The sequence below is a fragment of the Ruditapes philippinarum genome, unplaced genomic scaffold (assembly GCF_026571515.1).
Source record: "Ruditapes philippinarum isolate M1 unplaced genomic scaffold, ASM2657151v2 ctg2199_1_1_1_1, whole genome shotgun sequence".
In the NCBI taxonomy this organism is placed as follows: domain Eukaryota; kingdom Metazoa; phylum Mollusca; class Bivalvia; order Venerida; family Veneridae; genus Ruditapes; species Ruditapes philippinarum.
Window position 1 is genome coordinate 122,067 of NW_026856032.1, and position 23,868 is coordinate 145,934.

Here is a 23,868-nt window from a genome sequence, read left to right on the forward strand (position 1 = left end):
TGACAATATTTGTATAAATTCGCCTTGACAGTAATGAGTGATCGGGTAAACATGTAGGTGAAAAAACACCAATATTCTGCAACAATTCTGTCACAGGTGTTACAGTAAAATCTATAAAATCATTCATACTTTCATGCAGGGAAAAACAGTAGTCTACCACCGATGAGCCCTTAACAGAGATCGATGTAAAATTATCACTGCAATTGCTTCTACCATTTAGTAAAGACATATTTGTGTTAATTAAAAAATCTATTAAAATTTCACCATAATGATTCACCGTAAAATCTATAACTTTTCTCTGATTATTATTATCGGATGTTTGTTAAAGGCTTTTTGTAAAATTTAATAAACGACATGTCCTTTTCTGTTCTGTTCGTTTATGATAACTAACCAGAAATTACCTGCAAGAGAACGTCTACTAATCTCATCAGGTCATAGACAAATGGTCATGGGACTCAATGTCCGATATCAATTGTCTTGGATACAAAATACATATCACGTGATTATCGACCAAGAGACCCCTGGATTATCATCCAAAGCTTTCCCTTACATTAAATGTTAGTTATATAACAGACAGTTCAAAAGGGTAAAAATAAACTGAAGATCCTTTAGCAACCTTTATTGTTTATGTTCTTGCTTATTTGGATTACTTAAACAAAAATAGGAAAAGAAAAACGGAAACGTCAACAAGATAAATTCCCGTCACACCTTTTTAAATGTGTATTACAGTGGCATCGAATATGTATTTTTATTCATTTTTTAATATCATACATTTTATTTAAAGGATCTACACTTGTTTTTGGTAGCTTGTAACTGGTAGTTTTCATCTTTTAATGATGCTTATTCAGACACGAGACAACGTTTTCCTGACACACGGCTATAGCGCTATAAATTGAGCCGCGTCACGACAAAACCAACATAATGGGTTTGCGACCAGCATGGATCCAGATCAGCCTGCGCATCCGCGCAGTCTGATCAGGATCCATGCTGTTCGCTATCAGTTTATCTACTTGTTATAGGGTTTTGAAGCGAACAGCATGGATCCTGATCAGACTGCGCGGAAGCGCAGGCTGGTCTGGATCCATGCTGGTCGCAAACCCATTATGTTAGTTTTGTCATGACACGGCTCAATTATACTAACAGGATTTACGTCTTGGCACATTACGTCTCATTAATTTATCCATTCACATCGTGTATATAAGTCAATAAAGTTAACTAGACAACAAACCTGAGAAAAACTATTTCCGTTTCTTATCTACCAGGCACATGTCCTTCGTTTAACTTTTTTGTATTTTCTTTTCACTCAGTAATAGATTCAGATAATTTTGGATTGATAAAGCTTTAAAACAGTTTTTTGATAGAATAATTGACGTGTACTTAACACCCGTCGTCTATCTAATTTTCTCTACAAAATCAAAGAGTACAGGATAATGTTTTGCACGTTAATGTGTTTCAGTCAATGCACTGAACTGGCTGGAGATCGTTTATTGGTTAAAATAATAAAAGAATTTTTTAATGACAAAATGAATAATTATATAAGTTATATGGGATACATTATAATTTCGAATCTTATTGACTTTAGGCTTGCAGCTTAGTATAGAAATAAGTTTTCAAGATCTTTTAACTATAATATACATGAAACAATTTAAACAGCTGTTGTTGCTTATCATATAAAACGTCTTTGGTGGTATAATCCTTCAGTTTTAGGAAATCACTTTCCATCAATAAATTTGATAAATAAAAAACCGCAAGCATAATTTGTTCGTATGTGTTTCATTGTGCATGTTTGTTTAATTTGAAAAACACGATATCATTAAAGATAGCCATGTGTTCTATATAATCGTCAAACATGTACTGTAATGAGCGTTACACTAAATGTAAAAAGTAATATATTATAAAATGTATACTACATACTAGTATATTCAAATATCTGAATTCAAAAAATTTCGTTAATTGCGAGATGCGAAATTCCGAATAATGCGCTAGACATTATGATATAGAGGATATTTGTTTGTTTGTGTGTAAGATTAAATTTTATTTCATCGAGTGGGCTTTAAAAGTTTTTAAAGTTCACGAGATGAAATAAAATTACACCTTACACAACAAACAAACAAATTTTCTTTTTATTTTATGCTTAAAAACAAGTTAAAACGAAATGTCCTTAATATTAAAGTTAATATTAAAATCTGTTTTCCCCATTGCGAGCCTCATTTAGTTGAATTTCTCATTAAATACAAGAATTCTTGGGCAGAAAAATAAGTTCGACAATCAACGTTAAATGGCGGTGATATTATTCATTTTATTTAAAAAATATGAATGATCGCTTGTTTTAATAATAAAAACAAACATTATAGACATTAGTAGGAGAAAAAGTCCATCCATCCATCCATCCATATTCTGTTACTTACAGCAAATTTATATTGGACATGGCTTTATTAAATGTAAGCGGCCGCCAATTTTTTTTAAAGTTGTGTATTTCACGGGAGGAAAATAATTGTGTTTGAGTCAGAGGGATATCATTTGGATTTGTTAGTCATACACATTTTTAAAAGAATGAAAACTTATTTGAGATTTGTAACAAACAAACAGACAGAAGTGTAAACATTCAAAAAGCGGCAAGGAAATTGGAAAACTTTGAAAGATGAAAGGCTGCCTAACGAACGCTGGGTTGTTTACTTTTTCTTTGGCTGATGGCTGTCATTGCTTTTCAAGTTTTCATAAAGCATACGGCAGTTATTGCTTGTAGGATACTTAAATATGCCCAAATGTCATCAAGAGCAGTTTTGCATGTGAAAGGAATGGGTTTTTTATAGACTGTAAAAATGAAACACAAAAATAAGATACGATATTTGGTGCTTGTTAATTTGAATGAATACGAGAAGAAGTAAGTTTTTCTTCTTTTTATTACTTTTGACATTTAAGTCATTTATCAATTTCAGGTTTGCTTTTCTCTTAACAGTCTGACATTGTCAGAATTGTCAGCAAAAATAAAATTGAGGTACCACATGGGAAAATCTTACGAAAGTAGTTTCGTCACTGAAAAGTATGAAATTATATTTGGATAATTTCACTGTGGAATTATCAAATATAATTTTCACGGATAAACCAGTAATCCACTGAAAAGCATAAAATAAAAGCAAATCTTTAACTAACTGACCGACTTATGATAGATTTGCATAACAGACTTTACTTATTTAATTATTCACCTTCTCAATGATACATATACTCTGACTTTCATTTTTACTTTTAATTCTTATTTTCTAAAGACTGATAAAAAAAGATTGATTTTGAACAAAAGAGGGTTTTATCAAAATGACACATTAACTTAGAAACTAAAAATACAGAAAATATAATAATAATTGCAGTCAATGCAACTTAACCATGTTTTAAAACATTTTATCACGACTCAACCGTTAGCAATGACCATACTTCGGAATTTCAACGAATATCTTAGTATCTATACTCTCAAATTGTAAGAAAAATATGGGTAGTGATAATATATTTGCGTTAGACAATTTACATCATCTTTATATTCCATTCATTTTGATGTGCAAAAAAACCAACAATATATACTTTCATGTGCGCCGAAATTTAGCTGAGCTAAGTTTTGCCTGTAAGCAAAGAACAAACACAACACGATATATATCTTTCTTGATTAAATATGTGTTAAATCTCGTAAATATTAGAATTGAAAATAACTCAATGGCTTTGAAGTCTAATACAGATATTTTGTATCTTAATAACTCCTGATTAACTTACTGTGCAATTTCACAAAGAATAATATGCAACGAAGTTTTTATTAAAGAATTTTAATGTACTCGTATTAATATCGAAAAGAAAAAGAGAAATGATTAAACATCCAGGGACAGCCAGTCTACTTGATGTTATGATAGCATGTCAGCGTCATACTTTATCACAAATAAAGAATGAGAAAAGGAGCTAAGATATAAGAATTCTTGTCAATTGTTAAAACGACAATTGAATCTTTGAATTCAAAAAATATTTCGAAGCATCTTTGCGGGATAGCTTAGTTCAATTAAAAATAATTGTGTCAAACGGATGAATATTTTTCAAAGTTTTTAAAGTTTTTAATTTATTCTTTTCTTCTTTTTTATCAATTAACAACATTTCTATTGGATCCACTTAACGCAAATCAGATAATGCAGCGATTCTTTAGTATTACTAGTGTCAGTGTTATATATTACGTATTTTATTATATGTATATTGCTGTTCTATTCTTAAACATTAACAATACAAATATATGGCAGCTTTAAATATAAGACATTTATTCGAGTCTTATACATATGTTCACTAATTGTAATTTAACATTGCGTTCATTTAAATGAAGAGTAACATTTGGTTTCATCATTCAAACAATATGCGTAAATACAAAACCTATCGCAAAGAAATATTGCATTTTTGTAAAGCATTTATTTAATTTTATTGCTTAAAAAGCTAAAAGATTATAGATACACATTATCTAGTAGGTTTCTGAAACTATTTAGTATTGAGTGTAAAGTTCCTTGCTAAAAGAATCAACATGTTGCCCCAAACAGGGTCTGAACCACGTGTTCAGCAATACTTCGATTACTTATCAGACTCATTAACTATTTAGCCACGTCACAATTTCATGTAGACAGGTGCCCGTTATGTCACACTTGAATGTTAAGCAACTTATTAACATAACAGACTCTAGTATACTCTTTTATGGATGAGAAATTTCGAAATTAATTTAAAACAAACAAATTCTTATAAACATACAAAACATACACATACACCTCATATTGCATCATTGTACAATTTGTCACGTCGCTATAATATGTCGAAGGATAGGTTCTATTAGCGTACCACTTGAGTGTAAACCAATTTATTAACATTAGAGAGTAATAAACTGGTTTCTTAAGTCTTTTATGAATAAGGAATTTTAAGGTAACTTAAGACAGACAAAGCCATAAAACTACACTTAATGCATTCAGTCTATTTACTTATTCAAACTATTATGAGTAAATATAATAATCAAAATAACATCATTCATGTCTGCTTCGTTTTTTAATTTATCATTGAATGATAAAAGTCAGTATAAATAATTTTATAAAAGGTTTTTTTTCCATATGTTACCATAGTCACGTATTGTTTCAAATAAGTTGTCAAACATCACCAAATATACTGTCAGTCAACTTCTCTATTCAACAATAATTAAAGTATTTCGCCGGATGAAGAAGATCTCAATTAATGATTCAATATATATATGTAAAACAGTAAACAACTTCAAGGTTTTATTTTGATGTATCTTATTGTCAATCTTAAGAATCTTAAGCGTATTTCCGTATTCTGAGTTTAACATAGTTATATAAGGACCAAACTTATAATTATATGAAGATGTAAGTATGAACGGGAACACTTCATTAAGTACGAGTAGATCGGTAGGTGCGTGTTTTAAACAGATTATTCAATAGATAGTGAAATTAATAGTTCGAATGGAAAATAGTCCCCTCATTAATATTTTTTCGTTGCGATTCCTTGTATTCTTAAATTAAACAAAATAATTATACCTAAAACCTATTTCATAACTTTCATTTGTAGAACCGAGCTTGCCAAAGTATTAAATCAAAAGAATTATTTCATCGCACTTCTACTGCATCCGAAAATATATATTTTACGCAACTTTTGCATTTACAGATATATTAACGAACGATTCATCTGAAATTGCAATGTAAGGCTGAAAAAAGAATATAAAATGCGCTTTATCAGATTGAATTTGTCTATCAAATTGTGTGTGTTGTTACCAGGAAAAGCAACTAGTATGTAATGTATTTTTCAGCGAAATGTTTATACATCATGTACAATAAAAGTATTACATAACTTTCTTAAACTTGCGTTATATCAGATCATGCACCGACACTAAATACATGTTCCATGTAAAATTAACTTTACATTACTTTAGAGGTATACATTATTATATAACTATTATAACTAAGAAAATTAAATTCATATAAACTGACAAAAATATTATATATAGAATCATTCATATTTCATATTTTTATTTTTGCATTCATTACTTTCTAATGTAAATATGGGTTACTATGTGTTTATGATTTATAATGATAAAATCTAAATTACACAATTTTAAATTATTTTGATTTAATATTCAACTTACCTTATGAAAATAATGAGACCAAGTTCGGGCAAATCTGACTGTATTAGCTGCCATGAAGATTGTACAAGTTCTATTTGCTCTGGTGATAAACAAGTATTCAGCTGGTTGCTCTTTCGAGGTTTATTCAAACTACTTCTTACAATTTTATTTCCCATAGTTTCACAATATAAATTGAATCTTTAACAACATCATCGGATAAAAGTGCAACTTTGACTTTAAAAAATCAATATGCCTCCTTTCTGCTCGAAATAACTAGTCAAATCACATATAAAAAAAATTTACCAGTCACGCTGTGTATTTCCTGAGTATGTTTTTTGTTTTGTTTCACATATGTGAACGGAAATCAAAATATACTAACAAGCACTTTTTTACACCAGTTTAAAATGATATATATCATCATCCTTGATATATCGTACTTCATTGGAGTAGTTTCATTAAGATGAAACAGAATTATATTCAACGTCTGTTGTCTGCTTCCGAATACCTCAAAATAACAATTCTGTTTCTTGATTGACAACATGCAATTCCCTTTACACTTGTGTATACTGGATGTCTGTAATATATTTTAGATTTATCGTAAATGCCTGCTATTCTTCGTAGGAAATGAATATATAAGCTTCAGTGAGTAATTTACACATGTTTTACACGTCTTTGTTTCAGTGATAATCTTCATAGTAATAGAAAGTGTTTTATGAATATTTCAAAGTTTCAGATAAAAAGGAATCATTTGCAAAAATTAGAATAAGGTTTCTATCTAGACTGTTATTTATGTCAATTATGAATAAATAAATTAATAAAATTGGAACATTTTTATCGATTCAATATCGTAAATTGTTTATAAAACTGATCATATAAAATGTTAGAATGTTAAAAATAAAAGTTATAAGTGTATATATCTTGAATATTTGTGATATCGCTAGTATTTGCTTGTGCCTTAACCCCAAGTTATTGTTCACATATCTACCTGCAAATACATCTGAATTTTATTAAGTTTATTTCTACGGATAATATGATGTAATTATATCATATTCCTCAAATGATGAAATATATATAAATATTTTTCAGGAAAATGAGTAATATTATAGATTTATACCTGGAGTTATGTATAAATTGTTCTACTTCTAACGCGTTTATTATATGTATTGAATGAGGTGATGCGTAGGTGCATTTTTTTGTACCGAAATTTAGTGCAATTCTCTCTTATATATAATTATTTTGCATAACTCATATTCCTGTACCTTGGCTGTTTTGTATGGTTATCAAAACGTATCAGCATACATAATATACGTTTTCATACACCTTATTTCACGATTTCGCGAAACTTTCAGAATAGATTCTTTCTTTGAATCTAAAAACCTCAAGTCTTACATTAAGTATATTGAGCATTTGCTGTTCTTCTACAGTTTTTTTCTAGACAGACATGATTTACTTTACATAAAACTTTTTTTAGCAATAGTATCAGTGAATTTTAAGTCAGTTTGGATAACACATGTTGTCAACATTAATAAAGACAAACAATGTCACACCGTACAGAGCGTATCTTGATTAACTGTCCCTTGAACGGTTCACCTACTCTGTCGCAGAACTTCTATATATGTATGCCAAAACATTGATTTGTCTAGCATGCTTTTGTTTCCTACGCTAAATCAAAGTTCACCCGTCCTTTCACGTGAAGGCCTTTTAACTGATTATTCCGATCTAACATCATGCTAAATGACCTATCAAAATGTATCCTGACATACTTTAATGATACATTTACTATATAGTTCATTCATCTTATCGTTTAAAATGATATATATTAATTCTTGGCGACAACTTCAGCCCTGATTGAGATAATTATTTTACAATTCAAATAAGAATACCATGTTGGGTATCAATACATTTAGATTACCATTCAAAGCTGATCAATAATCTGCATTTACGTGCAACTTGTCACACATTTGGTCATTAACATCAACCTGCCACTCATTTAAAACTAGCAGGCCACTTCTTTGACCATTAAGATCGAATGCTTCTTTTTTTAATGTTAACGTGTTATTCTTGTTTATGAAGCTAATGGTTAGCAAATTTTCAAACCCATAAATATTATTTGATTTTTGTACAATTTAATGTTTTAATGTTTTAAACAATCTAAACAGGCAAAAGAAATCAATATACGAGTATTATTTACAATTGACTTCTTTGGCTACGAACATTATCTGATTAACTGATTTTAGTAGATAATAAAAATTAGTACCATTTTTTCAGTATCATACATATACTAGTTCGGTTTAGGTTTAAAATTTAATACCGAATTTCGTGCTGGGTCAAATGCAAAAAGAATACATAGTAAACTATATGCATGTATAAAACAAGAATAAGTGTATGTAATGAAACCATTTTATAGATTACTTAACACGAAAAAGTCAAAAAGTCTCGATAAGTCTTAATTAAACTGATATTAATATATAAATGAACACTTGCAGACATTTTATGGCATAATGAACGTATGGCAAGAAATTATGGGAAACAGATTCAGGTTTATATGTGGCATGTAATAAACAAAATATCTCATTGTTCCCTTTATGTATTTATTATCACATATGTTAGCTATCATTGCAATAAATGTGACAATACCATTCACTATTACGTTAATCAAAGCACATAGGTGCAGGCTGACTGACTACATCATTAGGTTTGACACACTTCAATACGAAAAGTTCAATACGAAATACGTCATCGCAAAACAATACAGTCGATAAAACAGTCTGTCGTCTTAAGGAAATGAAAGGGAATGTGAAAACTGTTAAGTTGGCATCAGTACAATGTATCAAATGACCTTTAAACAAAAGACCGGTGAAGACATTTCAACTTTATGTATTCCCGAGTTTATGAATTCAACTTTGTGAATTCACACTTTCACCTAGATGAATTCACGATTTCAAGTTTACGAATTCAACTTCGTGAATTCACGATTTCAACTTCACGAATTCGCGAGTTCAACTTCACAAATTCACGATTCAACTACATGAATTAAACTTCAAGTTGAAATCGTGAAGTTGAAAACCTGAATTCATGAAGTTGAATTCGTGAAGTTGAAATCATGAATTTGTGAAGTTGAAATCGTTAATTCGTAAAATGGTTGAAAATGCGAATTCATGAAGTTGAAATCGGGAATTAAGTTAAAATTGTGAATTTGTGAATAAAAATCCGAGAATTCAAGAAGTTGAAATGTCACCATACCTTTACCATTCTGTATTGATATATTTCTTTGAAAGTTTAGATTGTGCATACATGTTTGGAAAAAACTTATAATAAGCATTTGTTAATTTCTTACTATATAGATAATCTTAATGAGGCAAGGGAGATCCATCAGAAATAATTAAACGAAAACAACAATTTTATATGAAAATTGCAGTCTCGGTTTGATTGAGTCTGTACATAATTGATAATGCAAACGTGCAACATCTCTCACGCTTCCTATCACAAAATTGGCATACTTTCGTTTGCATGAAAGATGGCACTTAAATATTATTCAACAATTTATTTCAATATCTACGAGTCCTGTCTTCGTAACTGAAAACAGAAATTGTGCAAATAAGACACTCGAATGCTTGAAAAAAGGCGAAATGTCCATTACGCGTTTCTACTAAACTCTATACACATTAATTATGGTGAATTGAACACGGAGAAGTTCTATAAAAGTAGGACCTATTAAAAGCGTTTGTTGGCTAGGATGATCTTAGCTCTTCGGGATGTTGCCTTGGGAAAACAACATGATTTGGAAAATACGGTTATTATAGCTGTGACCATGCTCTCTCTCTCCTATACCTGTATATCGACTGTGGTAAAAAGGGAATAATGCACGAATGTGCTATTCTGATGCCTTGAAATGCTCGGATTATTTGTGAAAAGTTAAATTTACGTTTAAACGAACTGAAACTTAAACAAGATTAAAACATTATTTTACCAATTTAATGAGACACGCATATTAGTAATGCGAGTAATAAACATGTACGATGATATATATATATATACACACATAAACCAATTAACTTCTGTAATGGTTTTTATTTGGTTAAATTAAATTCCCGTTGTTAAAGGGTATAAAGCTCTATTTGATAAAATTCATTTTCAAAATTAAAAAAGAAAACGTGAAATTTTGTTGTTTTTATTACATTATGGTCGATTATATTTACGCAAACATCATGATAAAGTGCCGAGTAATGATATATAAAATGTATGTATGCATGTTAAAATACTATGCTAATTTGAGAGTGGTCTTCTCTTGATCTTATTCAATCATGATTGTGTGTAAATTCCGACTGAATTTGTTATGTGCCTGACTACTGATGCTTGATGCATCAAAATTGTGTTCGTGCAGACAAAATTTCAGTAGTTAAACTGTATGCGGAAAATAACTGATGTTTTACTTAACTTAATTACTTTCACAAACTGAAAATAAAATACCGTGTTTGAAATTTCCTTTGTTTTTCTTCCTATTTTTTGCACCAGAAAAACTCCTTTTACTTCTATTTATGTTTTAAGTCATCACGTTCCATAAGCGTTACAAAGGTTAATGTATTCATTGTTTAAAACAAGTAGCTCTTACTTTAGAAAAAAGACAATGACACTTGCCAAACAGTAGTAACATGAGTTCAGCACATTTGTCAACCCATTGTTTGACCTATTTTCTTTAGATATGGTAATCATGCTCCAATCAAAAGACAAGATCTTGATAATTGTCATTTCCGTTTTTTAGATAATATATTGTATTCAACTGAGTGTCGTCATGTTAAATTACAGTCACATACGAATAAAATATTTTTTGTGACACATACTTTACTTACAAAATATAAGAGACTCAAAGAGAAGAAAACAGTCTCTAGCGAGTTTAAGTTACTTACACTTTTCTTACTTTAATCTAAATTTAGACAAAGAAACATTTATTTTAAAGTTTGCACATGCACTTTTGCTTCTGATTTGTTTTAGTCCCCTACCGGTTTAATCGAAGGGGAAATTAGGTTCGCCCTCTCTCTGTCTGTCTGTCTGTTTGTCCGTCCGCGTACAAAACCTGGGTTCCGTAATAACGCAAAAAAGTACTGAAAATATTTTTATAAAACTTAAAATATGGATAGATGGCAGTATGGAGATAATGTCATTTTAAGCTCGGCTAAACTATCACGACAACTGCGTCCAAATTTCTTACATTTCACTTTATCTTCTTTATTTCTTAAGATATCTACTCCATACTTCAAACATCAACCACATCGCAGGTGACAAGGTTCACAACTCTAGCACAAAAAATATCAGAATAAAATAATTTTCATTATTCAATCCCTATCCCCCCCCCCAAAAAAAAAAAATCCCTTGTACTAAGAATTTTCATGAAAACATATTTTTTGTATGTATAACTTCTTTATTTTCAAACTTCAAATATATATGTTTCTAATCATTGCCCACGTAATATGTGGCATGGTTCCTAACTCTAGGATTATATTATCAGAATTATCAACCTTAAACTTTAACTTACACTTTAAATTTTCATGCTCGCTTTCTATAATGTCTTATGTCTTAATGTATCTACTATGGTACTTCAAATGTATGTTTCTTATTATCACTCAAATCATGTGCGAGAAGATTCAATACCCTTGCTTCACTTTTTCCAGAATTATGTCCCACTTGAACTAAATTATTTTTTATAGAAATCATCTTTTATACTCAAACTTCTTCATTTCTTAAAGAATATACTTTAATAATATGGCAAGGTTTATAAATCTTGCGTCCATATTTCCAGAATTATACCTTAAACTTTGATTGTTTTTATAATATATTCTATAACCTTCTAATATCATAACATAAGAGAACATACCATACCATAACATGAATTTTATTTGGATTTAAACATATTATACAATGTTTATAGCCAACATGAAGAAGAGAAAATGTTAATAATGGTATACGCAGTGAGAGTAACTGTTAACATGTTTTAGAGAAGAACTCATACAAAAAGTATAAAGTAAACGCATTTTATCTTTAATATAGAGTATACTGATTACACATTTCTCAGAAGTGAAATATTTGAATTTGAATTTAAACTGTTAATATCAATGTTTATCCGTTGTACACATGAAGTTTACTGATGACATTCCATTATAAGAATAAGATAACAAAGTGAACTAATAACGTTTTTAGGGGGAAAAATATAAATACTTGAGTATGCTGGTATACAGGTATATGGAAATAACCACATAATATTTTTGTACATAGTGTGCTGATGACGTTTCTATGGTGGCTGATTTGATACATTGCGCGTTGCGTTGTCGATAGCGACAACGCAACCAATATCGTTATCGTCTTGTCGTCCTATCGCTAGCGGCGCGTTGTCGCGATGTCGCCCTGTCGCTTGGCTTGTAAGCCAATCCTTCGATTTGAACCGAGCGACAATGTTACATCGCGACAACACGCCGCACGACAACGCGCCGTTTGGCGTACATCGTTAGCGACAGGACGACAAGACGAAAGTCTGACAATGCGCCGTTCGACGCTTTGTCCTATTGTCGCTAGCGCTAACACGACGCACAAAAGCGCTCCAAATCAGCCACCATACGTTTCTTATTTGCGAAATATAAGTAATTAGCAAGGTTACAAATATTCTTTTTAGAAGTATCGGACGTTATCTTTTCAAATGTAATGATTGATGGCCAATGATGATAGTACGGTTTTAGATATTTAATTCTTAAATCTTGACAAAGCGGAATGAAATTCTGTTTCCGATTGTCCCCTATGACACGATTTGCAGATTCTTTTTTCACTAGGAATGTTATGAAATCTTCCGGTTTCGACAAATAACTCATTAGCGGAAACTCTAAATCTTGACATTGCGATTCTATATCTATTTTCCGTTGTGAAACTCAAATGTTTTTCTAACACGAAATTATATTTGAATTTACAATAATATTTCAAACGACTGGAGTTATTTTTTTCGGAGTACCAAGATTGTAGATATTTATCGAAAAGGCGTTGTTTGATCATGTTAAAAGGAATAACAATTCGAATTGTTCATTCCATATATACACTCAGTCAGTCATGTTTACGTGTGGGAAGCCCAGTTATAACTTCGGTGCGTATAACCCATGGTCTGTATTTAAAATTCTAACTTTCCTCGTGATTTTGTCACTATAGACAAAGACGAAAGGACTGGTGTTAAACTGCAAATAAACACTGGGTAGGGACTACTTTTATATGCGGCTGTTATGTTTTCTCCCTCGATTATATAGTTTACAAGGCCTTTTAAAGCAACAATAAAAACAACATTTTTTATTTATATTTTCAGTTCTTATAATGTTTTCTTTTCATACAATACCGAAATAATATCTCACATACACTTATGACACAGATTTGATCCATATCAGTTAACAAATATTTTGACGAAACGGCGCAAATCCGTAAGCAGTGTAATGACGTCATCCTAAGTATACAACACATTCATAAACGCTGACGTCATTCAAACATACAATAATGATAAATTGGGCACGGATGTGAACACAATACAATCCATTCCAAGACGGTTTTTTTTTTACATATCTTCGAATCATAACGACGTCATTTCCTTAATAACATAATAAAATAAAGTCACTCAGTCTATATGAATCATATAGGTATATATTTAAAACTTGGTATATATCTAAAATGTGCTTTATACTTCTAAAAAGACCTAATAGACCCGAGTTATGCAGACGAATTGATTTTCAATATGTTTTTGACGTCATCGCGATACAGAAAAGAATATAATTTGTCAAATTATGTTTAACTAAATATTGCTGTTACGAAAATATATATGAACAGGCATTGTTATCATTCTTATTAAGATACCTCCGTGGCCGATAGGTTGAGGGAGCAGACTTCGAGCAACCACTTCAAGCAAAATATAAAGACCTTCAATTATTATCAATATTGTAAATCTGTTTATGTTATAAGTTATAAAGATATATTGATTTTATTTGGTTAAATGTCCCTATATATACGGTTGTTTGGAAATATAACCGGAGCCGCTGCCCAAAATATTTATAACGAATTTATAATACAGTAAGCATCTTTTTTTTTTTTTTTTTTTTTTTTTTCATAGACAAAAGTGAGATGTCTTAATAAATTGACAGCAGCTGTGAAGATTATAAGTTATAAAGAGTTTTGACATGTTGTATGGCTCATATACATAAATATGTTATGTTAATATATCCCGAGTCGATAGGAAAGGGTTATATTGCTAATAGCCGTTAATATGACCGTTTATTAAATAACTATACGTTATTAGTCCTATAAAAAAGCACCTGCAACGTTCAATAACACGATGGTCTTCCTTAAAACAGGGCCAATGTCAATATCACTTTTTCGGCCCCGGGCCAAAAAGTGATATAGATATAAAGCCCGCATTTGAAGTAATTTGATTGTCTAATAAAGCAGGGCCAAAAAATGATATAGATATCTGCAAGAAACTGGGAAGTGGCAGCCATTTTGTTTTAACTCGGTCTATGTGTAGACGCCGACAGGTTGCATAAATGAAACAAAATATTCTCAGTTTCTAAACAGTCACAGTCTGACATTTTGTTGTACTTGTACAATATAAGTTACAAAATGTAGGTTTTCCATACAAACTGATAAAATGTAGTAATTTTTACAGTTGTTCTTTGTTAAAATTAAAATATGTTAGAATTAAAATAAGAAGAAATATCCGAGGATGAAATGTAAAATATTATAAGTACATGTAGTTATTTAATAAAATTGTCAATAAATAAATGATTTGATATTGGTCCTTGGGCCAATACGACTGCCCTCGGGCAAATAACAGGGCCAATATCAAAACACTTATTTATTAACATATAATATAAACGGCAGTTTGCAATATAACCCTCGCCTAGCGGCTCGGGATATATTTACAAACAGCCATTTATATAGGGCCATATAGCCTGTCAACAATCTTTATAACTAATACTATAATAATATACACGGCTGCTGTCAATAAATGAAGAAATCTTACTTTTTCTCTAAAAATGATGCATGCTGTATTATAAAATCATTATAAAGATTGTTGACAGGTTATAATTTATGGCCCTATATAAACGACTTTTTGTAAATAGCTTAAAGCGGCATTCAGTTTTATTTTCTGTTTCATGAACAATTCTATGTTATTTCAAACTAAGTATTTCAGTAATTGTATCTTTGAAAAAGGCATGATATCACTTTAAGACAGCTTCCCGGGAGCTATTTATAACGAGTAAAATACATTCGTTTCTAAAAATAGAAGATCGGGAAACGAATCGTCGTCCGCTTTACTAATTTAAATATAGAGAGCGGGCCGGTTGACGAGAGGTATAGAGGGTTTCCCTTTATTGCTAATCTATTTAATCGTCGGGAAATTTTATTTTCCACCTCAGTTCTATAGATATGACACTTAAATTAAACAATTTATGTAAAAATAACATATTTAAAAGTGGAAGGATGCTTTAATGTTATAACACTGCACTTACATTATTATTTCATCCTAAAGATTTTCTACCTGTTCTGCAAAATTAGATTACAATGTTTTGTATTTCAATCTGTATTTGACGATTTATTGCTATAAAGCTTAAACGCAATGCAAATAGTTCTTTAAAACCAATATTTACAAATATTTATATTTACAAAAGAATGAAAATGTAAATGCCACATATCTAAGATGACATTTGAGGCGTTGTTGAAAAGTTTTTTTACATATACGCAAATATAAAACTTACCTTATGAAAATAATGAGACCAAGTTCGGGCAAATCTGACCGAATTAGCTGCCATGAAGATTGTACAAGTTCTATTTGCTCTGGTGATAAACATGTGTTCAGCTGGTTGCTCTTTCGGGATTTATCCAAACTATTTCTCACAATTTTATTTCCCATAGTTTCACTATTTTAAGTGAAGGAAACAAACTTGACTTGGAAATTAACACTATTAAGTAGAAACAGCATCTTATTATCTAAATCATGATTTAAAGACCTGATTATCTCAATGAATATTTTATTACAATAATGCATGTAATATTCCTTCTCAGAATTTGAAACATCCAGTTTTTTACATTCACTTCATAATAGATATAACATACTTTCACTTGAGTAGTTTCACTTAGATAAATGTGTAAAACACGCCTGTTGTCTGCTTTCCAATACCTTACAATAACAAATCTGTTTCCTGATTTCTTTTACAAATCTTGTATACTTCATGCCTGCGATATTAATTGAGCATATCATCAATGTCTGTTTCTTAAAACGAAATTTGTACAATAAGGTGTAACTATTATCTTACTATGCTCTTTTTAATGAGCCGAGATCAAAAAAAGTACATGTACTGAATAATCGGCATCTCCATTTGATAAATAACTTCATAAAAACATATCATCAATGAAAATAATGGAAACAAGAGTTATTGGTAGGACAGCGTGCTTCACTCCTTCTCAGTGTTTTTGAAAATAAAACTGGATAATGTTGAATTTTCTAATTTCAAAAATTGCCATAATTCTGTCATGTTACAGTTATGATCCTTGAACAGTGACCTCCTATTATGCACTAAAATAAGCGCGTAAAGTTTAAAGTTAAAACCCATTCCTTTCAATAAATTTGAAGATGCAAGCTTGCACGGAAAAAATCTTACCAAAAGTCTGACTGACACCAAAACATGGGTGAGTACAATAGCCGTCCGTTTTCTTCGAATAGTGGAGCTTAAAATTTACAGGTATTAAAATACAAACCAATAGAAGCATCGGATATGTGATAATGGGTAACAGCTTCAATATTAGTATTTTCAAATCAACTAACAAAATGAAATAACCGTTTGTCTATAAAACATTTACAAGTTACATGGAGGTATCGGTGAATATCTCGGGGTTTTAACTCATGCGGCTAGCGATCATTAGATTACTAGTGCAACGCGTTAACCACTTGGCCATGCCGCCACACTTCACCTTTCAATACAGTGTCTCAGATTTCTGGAGTGTGATAAAATGTATATAAGAAAAGTCTATGACAGTTCGTAAGCAGCATAATGACGTCGTCCTAAGTATGCAACATATTCAAACAGGCGCAAGAATGACGTTATTGTAAACTGACATTAGTTAGGTTTAAAATATGATTAACCAAGCACCTATAAACACAATTTTAAAAAAAATCTTTAATAAAAAGGTGAAAGGGTGCCTATATTTTACTCTCTGTTAGTGATATATATTGCAAATAATATAAAATTTATTTAAATGTCTTTCATTGAGAAAATTAATATGAATAAAAATCAACAGAAAGTCGTGTGGTACACATGTCGTCTTTTTAGTAAATGGCGTCTGAAAAAAGTGCGACTTCAACAAGGTCATGAAATGGGCTACGATGTGCGCCGGATAGACCATAGTGACCAATTTGTTTTTGTATTTTTTCGATGACTTTTATTTTTTATTCTAATGTTTTGTATAATATACTGGAAATCTTCTAATTCATTACAAAGGGACCCGGATAGTGTAAAAAAGTAGTTCTAGAAGAAAAAAATATAGTTTATATATAATATCTATATACATGTATTACAGATAAACTATATATTTTTTTCTAAAATTATTTTTTTTTTACACTATCCCAACACTGTGCCGGGTTCCTATGATTCATTATACTTTTATCTTGTATCTATATAACATTTACTGAATAAGCATAAGTTATTTTTGGTCATCCTTTGCGTGTCGTTAAAAAGAATTTTTTAAAGTGTGCGTTAATATTTAATTTCCCGGAAATAACCTCTTGAATCATGTATAGTACCATAACTAGAGAATCTGAACAAAAAAATATTGTATCATTGTGCGCGCTTGTGGAAGAGAAGCATCATGGTTTTGAAATTACTGTGTATGTTGTATAGTGTTGGATATTGCGTTCTTGGACAATACGTGTATGATTATAACAATGACACATATGATACTACGTCGTATACGTATGATGACGTTAACGACACAAACCAGTTTTATTATGACTATTATGATGGTAAGTAGTATTTCATCATTCTATTTTGATGTTGTTTTTTTCTCAATTTTTCTGATAACATTTATAATGAGGAGAGAATATTAAGATGTCCTGTCATTTCCATGAACCGAATTCTCTGGACAAGTAACAAAATAATTTGTGTCAAATCTTTATTTCATTTTAAAAACATTTTCTAGCATGCGTCGTACAAACTACGCGAATTTGCAAAATTGAGGTTTATGAATCTCGTGCATGACGTTTTACAAAAGGTTAGAACTTTCTTTGACCTTAACGCAGTCACATGATCAAAATTGATACGGAATGACATCGTTAACTGCTCTTATTTTGCAGTGGACAGAGTTTTGTTGTTTGTTTGTTGTTGTTTGTTTGTTTTTTTTTGTTTTGTTTTTTGTTTTTTGGGGGATTTATTGTGTTTTTTTTGTACATTCTAAGTGATATTTACAATAATGATGCAGTGCCATTATTTTCCATTACAGATGATTCAAGCAGTGGAAAACTTGGATGTTTCAAATGTTTCAACTGCACCGATCCTTTTGATCCTACAACAGCTGAAAGAGTGATGTGCAAACATTCATGTTTAACGCATTATCTACATGGTAGACGTTTTTATGTTTTTTTTATTTCATTTTTTTTTCATTTTTATTCTATTTATTTATTTATTTATTTAGTTTAGTTTGTTTGTTTTATTTATTTTTTTTATTTATTCTTTTATTTATTTGCTTAGTTTTGCTTAGTTACATTATTTGAATTTAAATTTGTAATTTAAAAAATATATTCATTTTTTTTGCGTTTAATTTTTAAAAAATGATTATGTATGTATGTATTGTATTATATGAATGAAGTTACATTTTGATTAATGCACGTAAATATACATGATCAATATGTTTATCGACACATTTTGTTGTTGTTTTTTCTTCTTGCTTTTTCCACTACATGACATTCAAGAACTCATTTAATTCAAATTCACCAAGTTCGATTAGAAAGGTTTATTTTTTTACGTAATATATTGATAATAAAAGCTGGCTGAATAGTTTAAATAAAATTGCTAAAAACTTTATATCATTCTTAAAGTAGCTAAAGTTCTTATTTGGCAATCACATTCTTACAAGTCATGCGGCTAACCGTTTATAATATAAGTTGTTTTATTTACAATCTAATTTGATTTATAGGAATGCTATTACTGCGTTTAACATTTTCTTTCAACGAATCTTACTACAGCTTTTTTGATATTTGTCTAAATAAAAGGGGCACAAATTACAATAATTGCTAAATGTGTTATTATATTAAAGATATCACTGAAGGTAAGAGCGTTTTTCGAAGATGTGGTATTACCAAGGAAGATGGATGCGAGAAGGATTCACGTGGTGCATTGTGGTGTCATTGTACCAGTCAGTACTGCAATAGAGCCGAAAATGTAAAGATGCAAGCTCTGATGTCTTTCACTGTTTCAGCGTTTCTAGCAGCTGCAAAGAAATACTTGTTTTGAAACATGTGTTTACTATTCATATCCTGTAATAAAATGATGTGAAAATTACACAGAAATCGTAAAAATACAACACATGGAGTACAAGACCAAATGTTCTTCTAGTTAAAGTAACATTAAGTCCATTAAAGTGAAATCGGTCTGTGTACTGGTAGAAATTAAAGTTACTTGACATTTGCCATGACTGTGTTTAATTTTGTATTTTACCAAAAAGTCAATAAACGACTAGTCATTTATGACTAGTGGGGCAGTCTTTGTATGCTTTAGGTGGTTTTTATATTGTATTATTCTTTTATACTTAAAGAAGTTTTTATATTTTATCATTTTTCATCATCAATTATTGATTAACAACCATTATAATAGCAAATCATTTAAAATATATTCCTTATATGAGCCTTGTCATGACAAAACCAATATAATGGGTTTGCGACCAGCATTGATCCAGACCAGCCTGCGCTATCAGTTTCTCTACTTGTTATAGGGTTTGTAATCGAACAACATGGATCCTGATCAGACTGCGCGGATGCGCAGGCTGGTCTGGATCCATGCTGGTCGCAAACCCATTATGTTGGTTTTGTCGTGACACGGCTCATATAACTAAACTTGACAGCCATAAAAATAAGAATTATATTACTTTAATCAAATTGAAACATACGGCCAGCATTAAATATACGAGGGTGCATCAATAAATTCGTAAACAAATTCAATAGCGTCAAAACTATTGGTCCGTTTAAAATGAAACTTTATAAATGTTTTGGAAACAGATTATTTCAAATTGAATCGTACTATGTACACAACGTTGACGTCATCACTTATTAGAAAGGCAAATGAAGAACAGTGGCTGCCATTCAAGAGTACATACTCCGAGGTAGACGAGTAAGTGTGGAGCACGTAGCTGATAAGTTCGCTATTTCATATGGTACAGCTCAGGGCATTATGACCGATAGATTAGGAATGCGCCGCGTTTCAGTAAGATGGGTGCCTCGTTTCTTGACGTCGGAGCAGATGGGGGTAAGAGTGAAAATGTGTCAGCAGTCCGACAGGAGGTATCGTGAAGAAGGCAATTACTTGCTTAATCGAGTGATAACATGTGATGAAACGTGGATTTACTTTTTTGAACCGGAAAGCAAACGTCAGAGTTCTGTCTGGAAGCGTCCTTCCTCGCCTTCCCCTACAAAAACGATAATTTCCATGTCAGCCGGGAAGGTTATGGTCATTAAATTCTGTGATACATACGGTGTAGTGCTAAAACACTTCGAATTTTTATGAAACATAACTTAGAATGGAACTCATGGCGGCAATAAGGAGAATGCGCCCACATCTACTTATCACGACAACGCGCCGAGCCATTCAAGCCACGTTGTCATGGATACACTAGAAAATAGAGGTGTAACGATTCATTGATGCATCGCGATCTGACATGTCCTCAATGTATGCATCGATATGATATTACAAATTCCAATATATCGCGATGCAATACATATTTCACCTTCTAGTGTATCGATATAGCGGGAAATTATCGCAATACACTAAAGATATCTTCCAGGAAATAAAGACAAGCATATTTTTTTTTGAAAAACTGAAGAAAGAAAAATAGCTCGGATGAAAATGATAAACAAGCGCGACTTTTATCATATCGTTGTCATTTCGTTTCCTGTTAAGTGTAGACCATGTCCGCATTCATTTAGTTTTATTAATTTCATATAAATAAATGGCTGGTGTTCTTTGAACTTGTTTATAATAAATAATATAATTAGAGATGTATACGTTTTCAAGAAAATAAAACATGCAAACATGAATTTGTAAATTTAGAATTAAAATAGTGATGATGACAATATGCCAATGTGATATTCGTCACGTATTTATACTTTCTTCACGGTTGACGTCATTTTCCCGTAAAAAAAAACAAAAAAACAGAAAACATGTAGACTGTAAATTTATTTACATGGGGAAACTATACTTAATCCTCCCTTGTCATATAATTCACGAGTTCGGGAACACTGTGGGTTTTTTTTGGGAACCAACAGACACCGTTGTATAATACGGAAGACCGGTTGTAGAGTGTTTGCAAAATTTGCAAACTTAAAATAAAATATTCTTGGGTTGAGCACACATCTTTCGAGCAAACTGAGAGTAAAACTGATAAACTGTTATTTTCACAGTTTTTGACCTAATTGTAAATCACTTGTTACTATGTTTATTTTCACAAGAAAAATCTTAAGTGGTATATTGTAAGACTGTCATATTGTTAAACTGTCATATTTACAGAAGTGGACTAAATTGTAGATATCAATTTGCTGTTTTGGTATAATTAAAAATACCTCTGATCCGTAAGTAATCAGAAAAGTAAAGTGTTGAAAGATCAAAATCGGAAACCAAGTTTTAACACCAAGTTGAAGAGTTTATTGTTTTGTTATTGTAATAGTTTTATATTATATTCGTAATTATGCTGTAAACAAATGACCAAACTTTTATATAAGTCAGTATCGTGATACGTATCGATTCGCAAAATAAGAATCGCAATATGCATCGCATTTCTTCAAAGTATGCAATACATATCGTGAATCGCATCGTTTGGAAAAAACAAGTATCGTGATATGTATTGTGACAGAAAAATGGCAATGCACAGCCCTACTAGAAAAACTCGACGTCGAACTGTTACCGCACCCACCCTTCAGCCCGAACCTAGCAATTTGTGACTTCTGGCTGTTTCCAACTATAAACAAGAATTATCTTTAAAAAGATACTTGGTCGAAGTGAAACTTTGTTAACTTGCATAGGATAAGCTACTACTAACCATGCTAACCGCAAACAGAACATTTTTTACGTCCTCAATAGTTTTATTTCAGTTCATTTTTACTAGCAATGTTTTTCCCCATTAATTTTCATCTTAGATTAAAACAATATTACTTAAATTATTTGATTTTAATCAAAATGGAATTAGATTTGAATTGGAATTTATAATAAAACAAAGATTAAGTAGATACTGTACACTAATTCCACGGAGAAGTTTGCAACTGTAAATTAGTCGAACGTTCGTTTCAATCGTCTTATGCCCGGTTCGAGAAGAGAATATAATGACTAGAACGGCTTAGGAGAGAAACCCAATCGAACGCAAAAGTATCAAAAAGGCGATATGTCATATTTAATTTCATATATTATTGAAAAGCTGTTAAAACATCTAGAAAATATCATTATTGTGTTTTTTTTTAGTTTTATTCTGATTTATATCTTTCCAACACTTCTTGCCATCGCGCAATCAAAGAGACCTCTACCTAAAACGGAAGCTCTTCTGAAGTATCAATCGAACAGGCTATTAATGTTAAAATGACCAATGAAAATTCTGTCTATATTCATTTCTTAACTGTTAATTTTAGCGGAAGTCAATTTGAAATCATACGGTTTTTGGCCGAAAAACAGTTTTCGAGGTACGAAATTTGAGACAAGAGAGGACCTGAGGTGTGCCGTGGATAGACAGCTGTGGGAGATGTGACGTGACGGGCTACAACACGTGTTCGAGTCATAGGTCGAGAGATGGGACAAGTGCAAATCGTGTATTGGACGTTACTTTGAGAAGTAGTCATTATTTTAGATACTTGAATTTAATCATTTCCCCGCTATTGAATTAATCTACGAATTTATTGATGCATCCTCGTACGGACCGTCAGAACTGCTTTCCAGACACACTTTTTAAGTGGAAAAGAATTTAAAATTTCATGTCCTTATTTTTTTCCATTTCATATTTGACGTCATATTACATATAAACATTCCTTTTCTTAAGCCACGTACACATCTATTTCGTGATAATGCACTATACACTGCTCTATGTTTGGTAATAAGAGATAGTTCGAAACACATAAGAATAAAAAGTAATATTAAAGAGTTTTGTTTTAATCATTGAAATTACAAAATAAGTAGTTAAACCAGAAAAAAAAAAAAAAAAAAAGAAATAAGAAAATGCTAAATAACATTTACACTTACAGTGCCACCTGTCGAGAGCAGCCTTCTGTAAAGCAATTACCTCTTTATAATAGCAGTATCAACGTTTCACAAGTAAACCCTTCACAATAAATCTTACCTCTGCAAGCAACTATCAACATATATGTCTCGCAAAGAATATTGCTATACATAGGTAGTTTTTTTACTGCTCTAAAGTGTTCAAAACATTAAATGAAACTGCTCTAAGACAGTGTTCAAAACATAAAATTTACGGTA

General features: G+C 31.1%; 2 protein-coding genes across 4 annotated transcripts in view; one reads left to right on the forward strand and one right to left on the reverse strand.

Annotated features, from left to right (window-relative positions):
• LOC132745191 (neuroglobin-like) overlaps nt 1-23,868 on the reverse strand; it is a 123,268-nt gene that overhangs the window by 90,875 nt on the left and 8,525 nt on the right. Inside the window, exon 1 of one of the 3 annotated variants that reach the window (XM_060734029.1) lies at nt 15,910-16,363. The exons of 1 other annotated variant lie outside the window; for it this stretch is intronic. In XM_060734029.1, coding sequence (XP_060590012.1) covers nt 15,910-16,064 — 155 coding nt within the window. In that variant the 5' untranslated portion in view covers nt 16,065-16,363. Of the gene's footprint in view, nt 1-6,157; nt 6,700-15,909; nt 16,364-23,868 lie in introns of those variants that run through there. One more of the 3 variants, XM_060734025.1, reaches the window with a different exon arrangement.
• LOC132745188 (uncharacterized) lies at nt 17,978-19,834 on the forward strand. Its single transcript, XM_060734023.1, has 3 exons — nt 17,978-18,170; nt 18,647-18,766; nt 19,460-19,834. The coding sequence occupies exons 1-3, from the start codon at nt 18,017-18,019 to the stop codon at nt 19,654-19,656; spliced, it is 471 nt and encodes a 156-aa protein (XP_060590006.1). The 5' UTR covers nt 17,978-18,016; the 3' UTR covers nt 19,657-19,834.

Bases quoted from the DNA above. Each gene is read 5' to 3' on its own strand.
- LOC132745188 (XM_060734023.1), top strand. From the start codon at position 18,017: ATGGTTTTGAAATTACTGTGTATGTTGTATAGTGTTGGATATTGCGTT. The intron at 18,171-18,646 runs GTAAGTAGTATT...TTTCCATTACAG, and splicing joins TTATTATGACTATTATGATG to ATGATTCAAGCAGTGGAAAA. The intron at 18,767-19,459 runs GTAGACGTTTTT...ATTATATTAAAG, and splicing joins TTTAACGCATTATCTACATG to ATATCACTGAAGGTAAGAGC.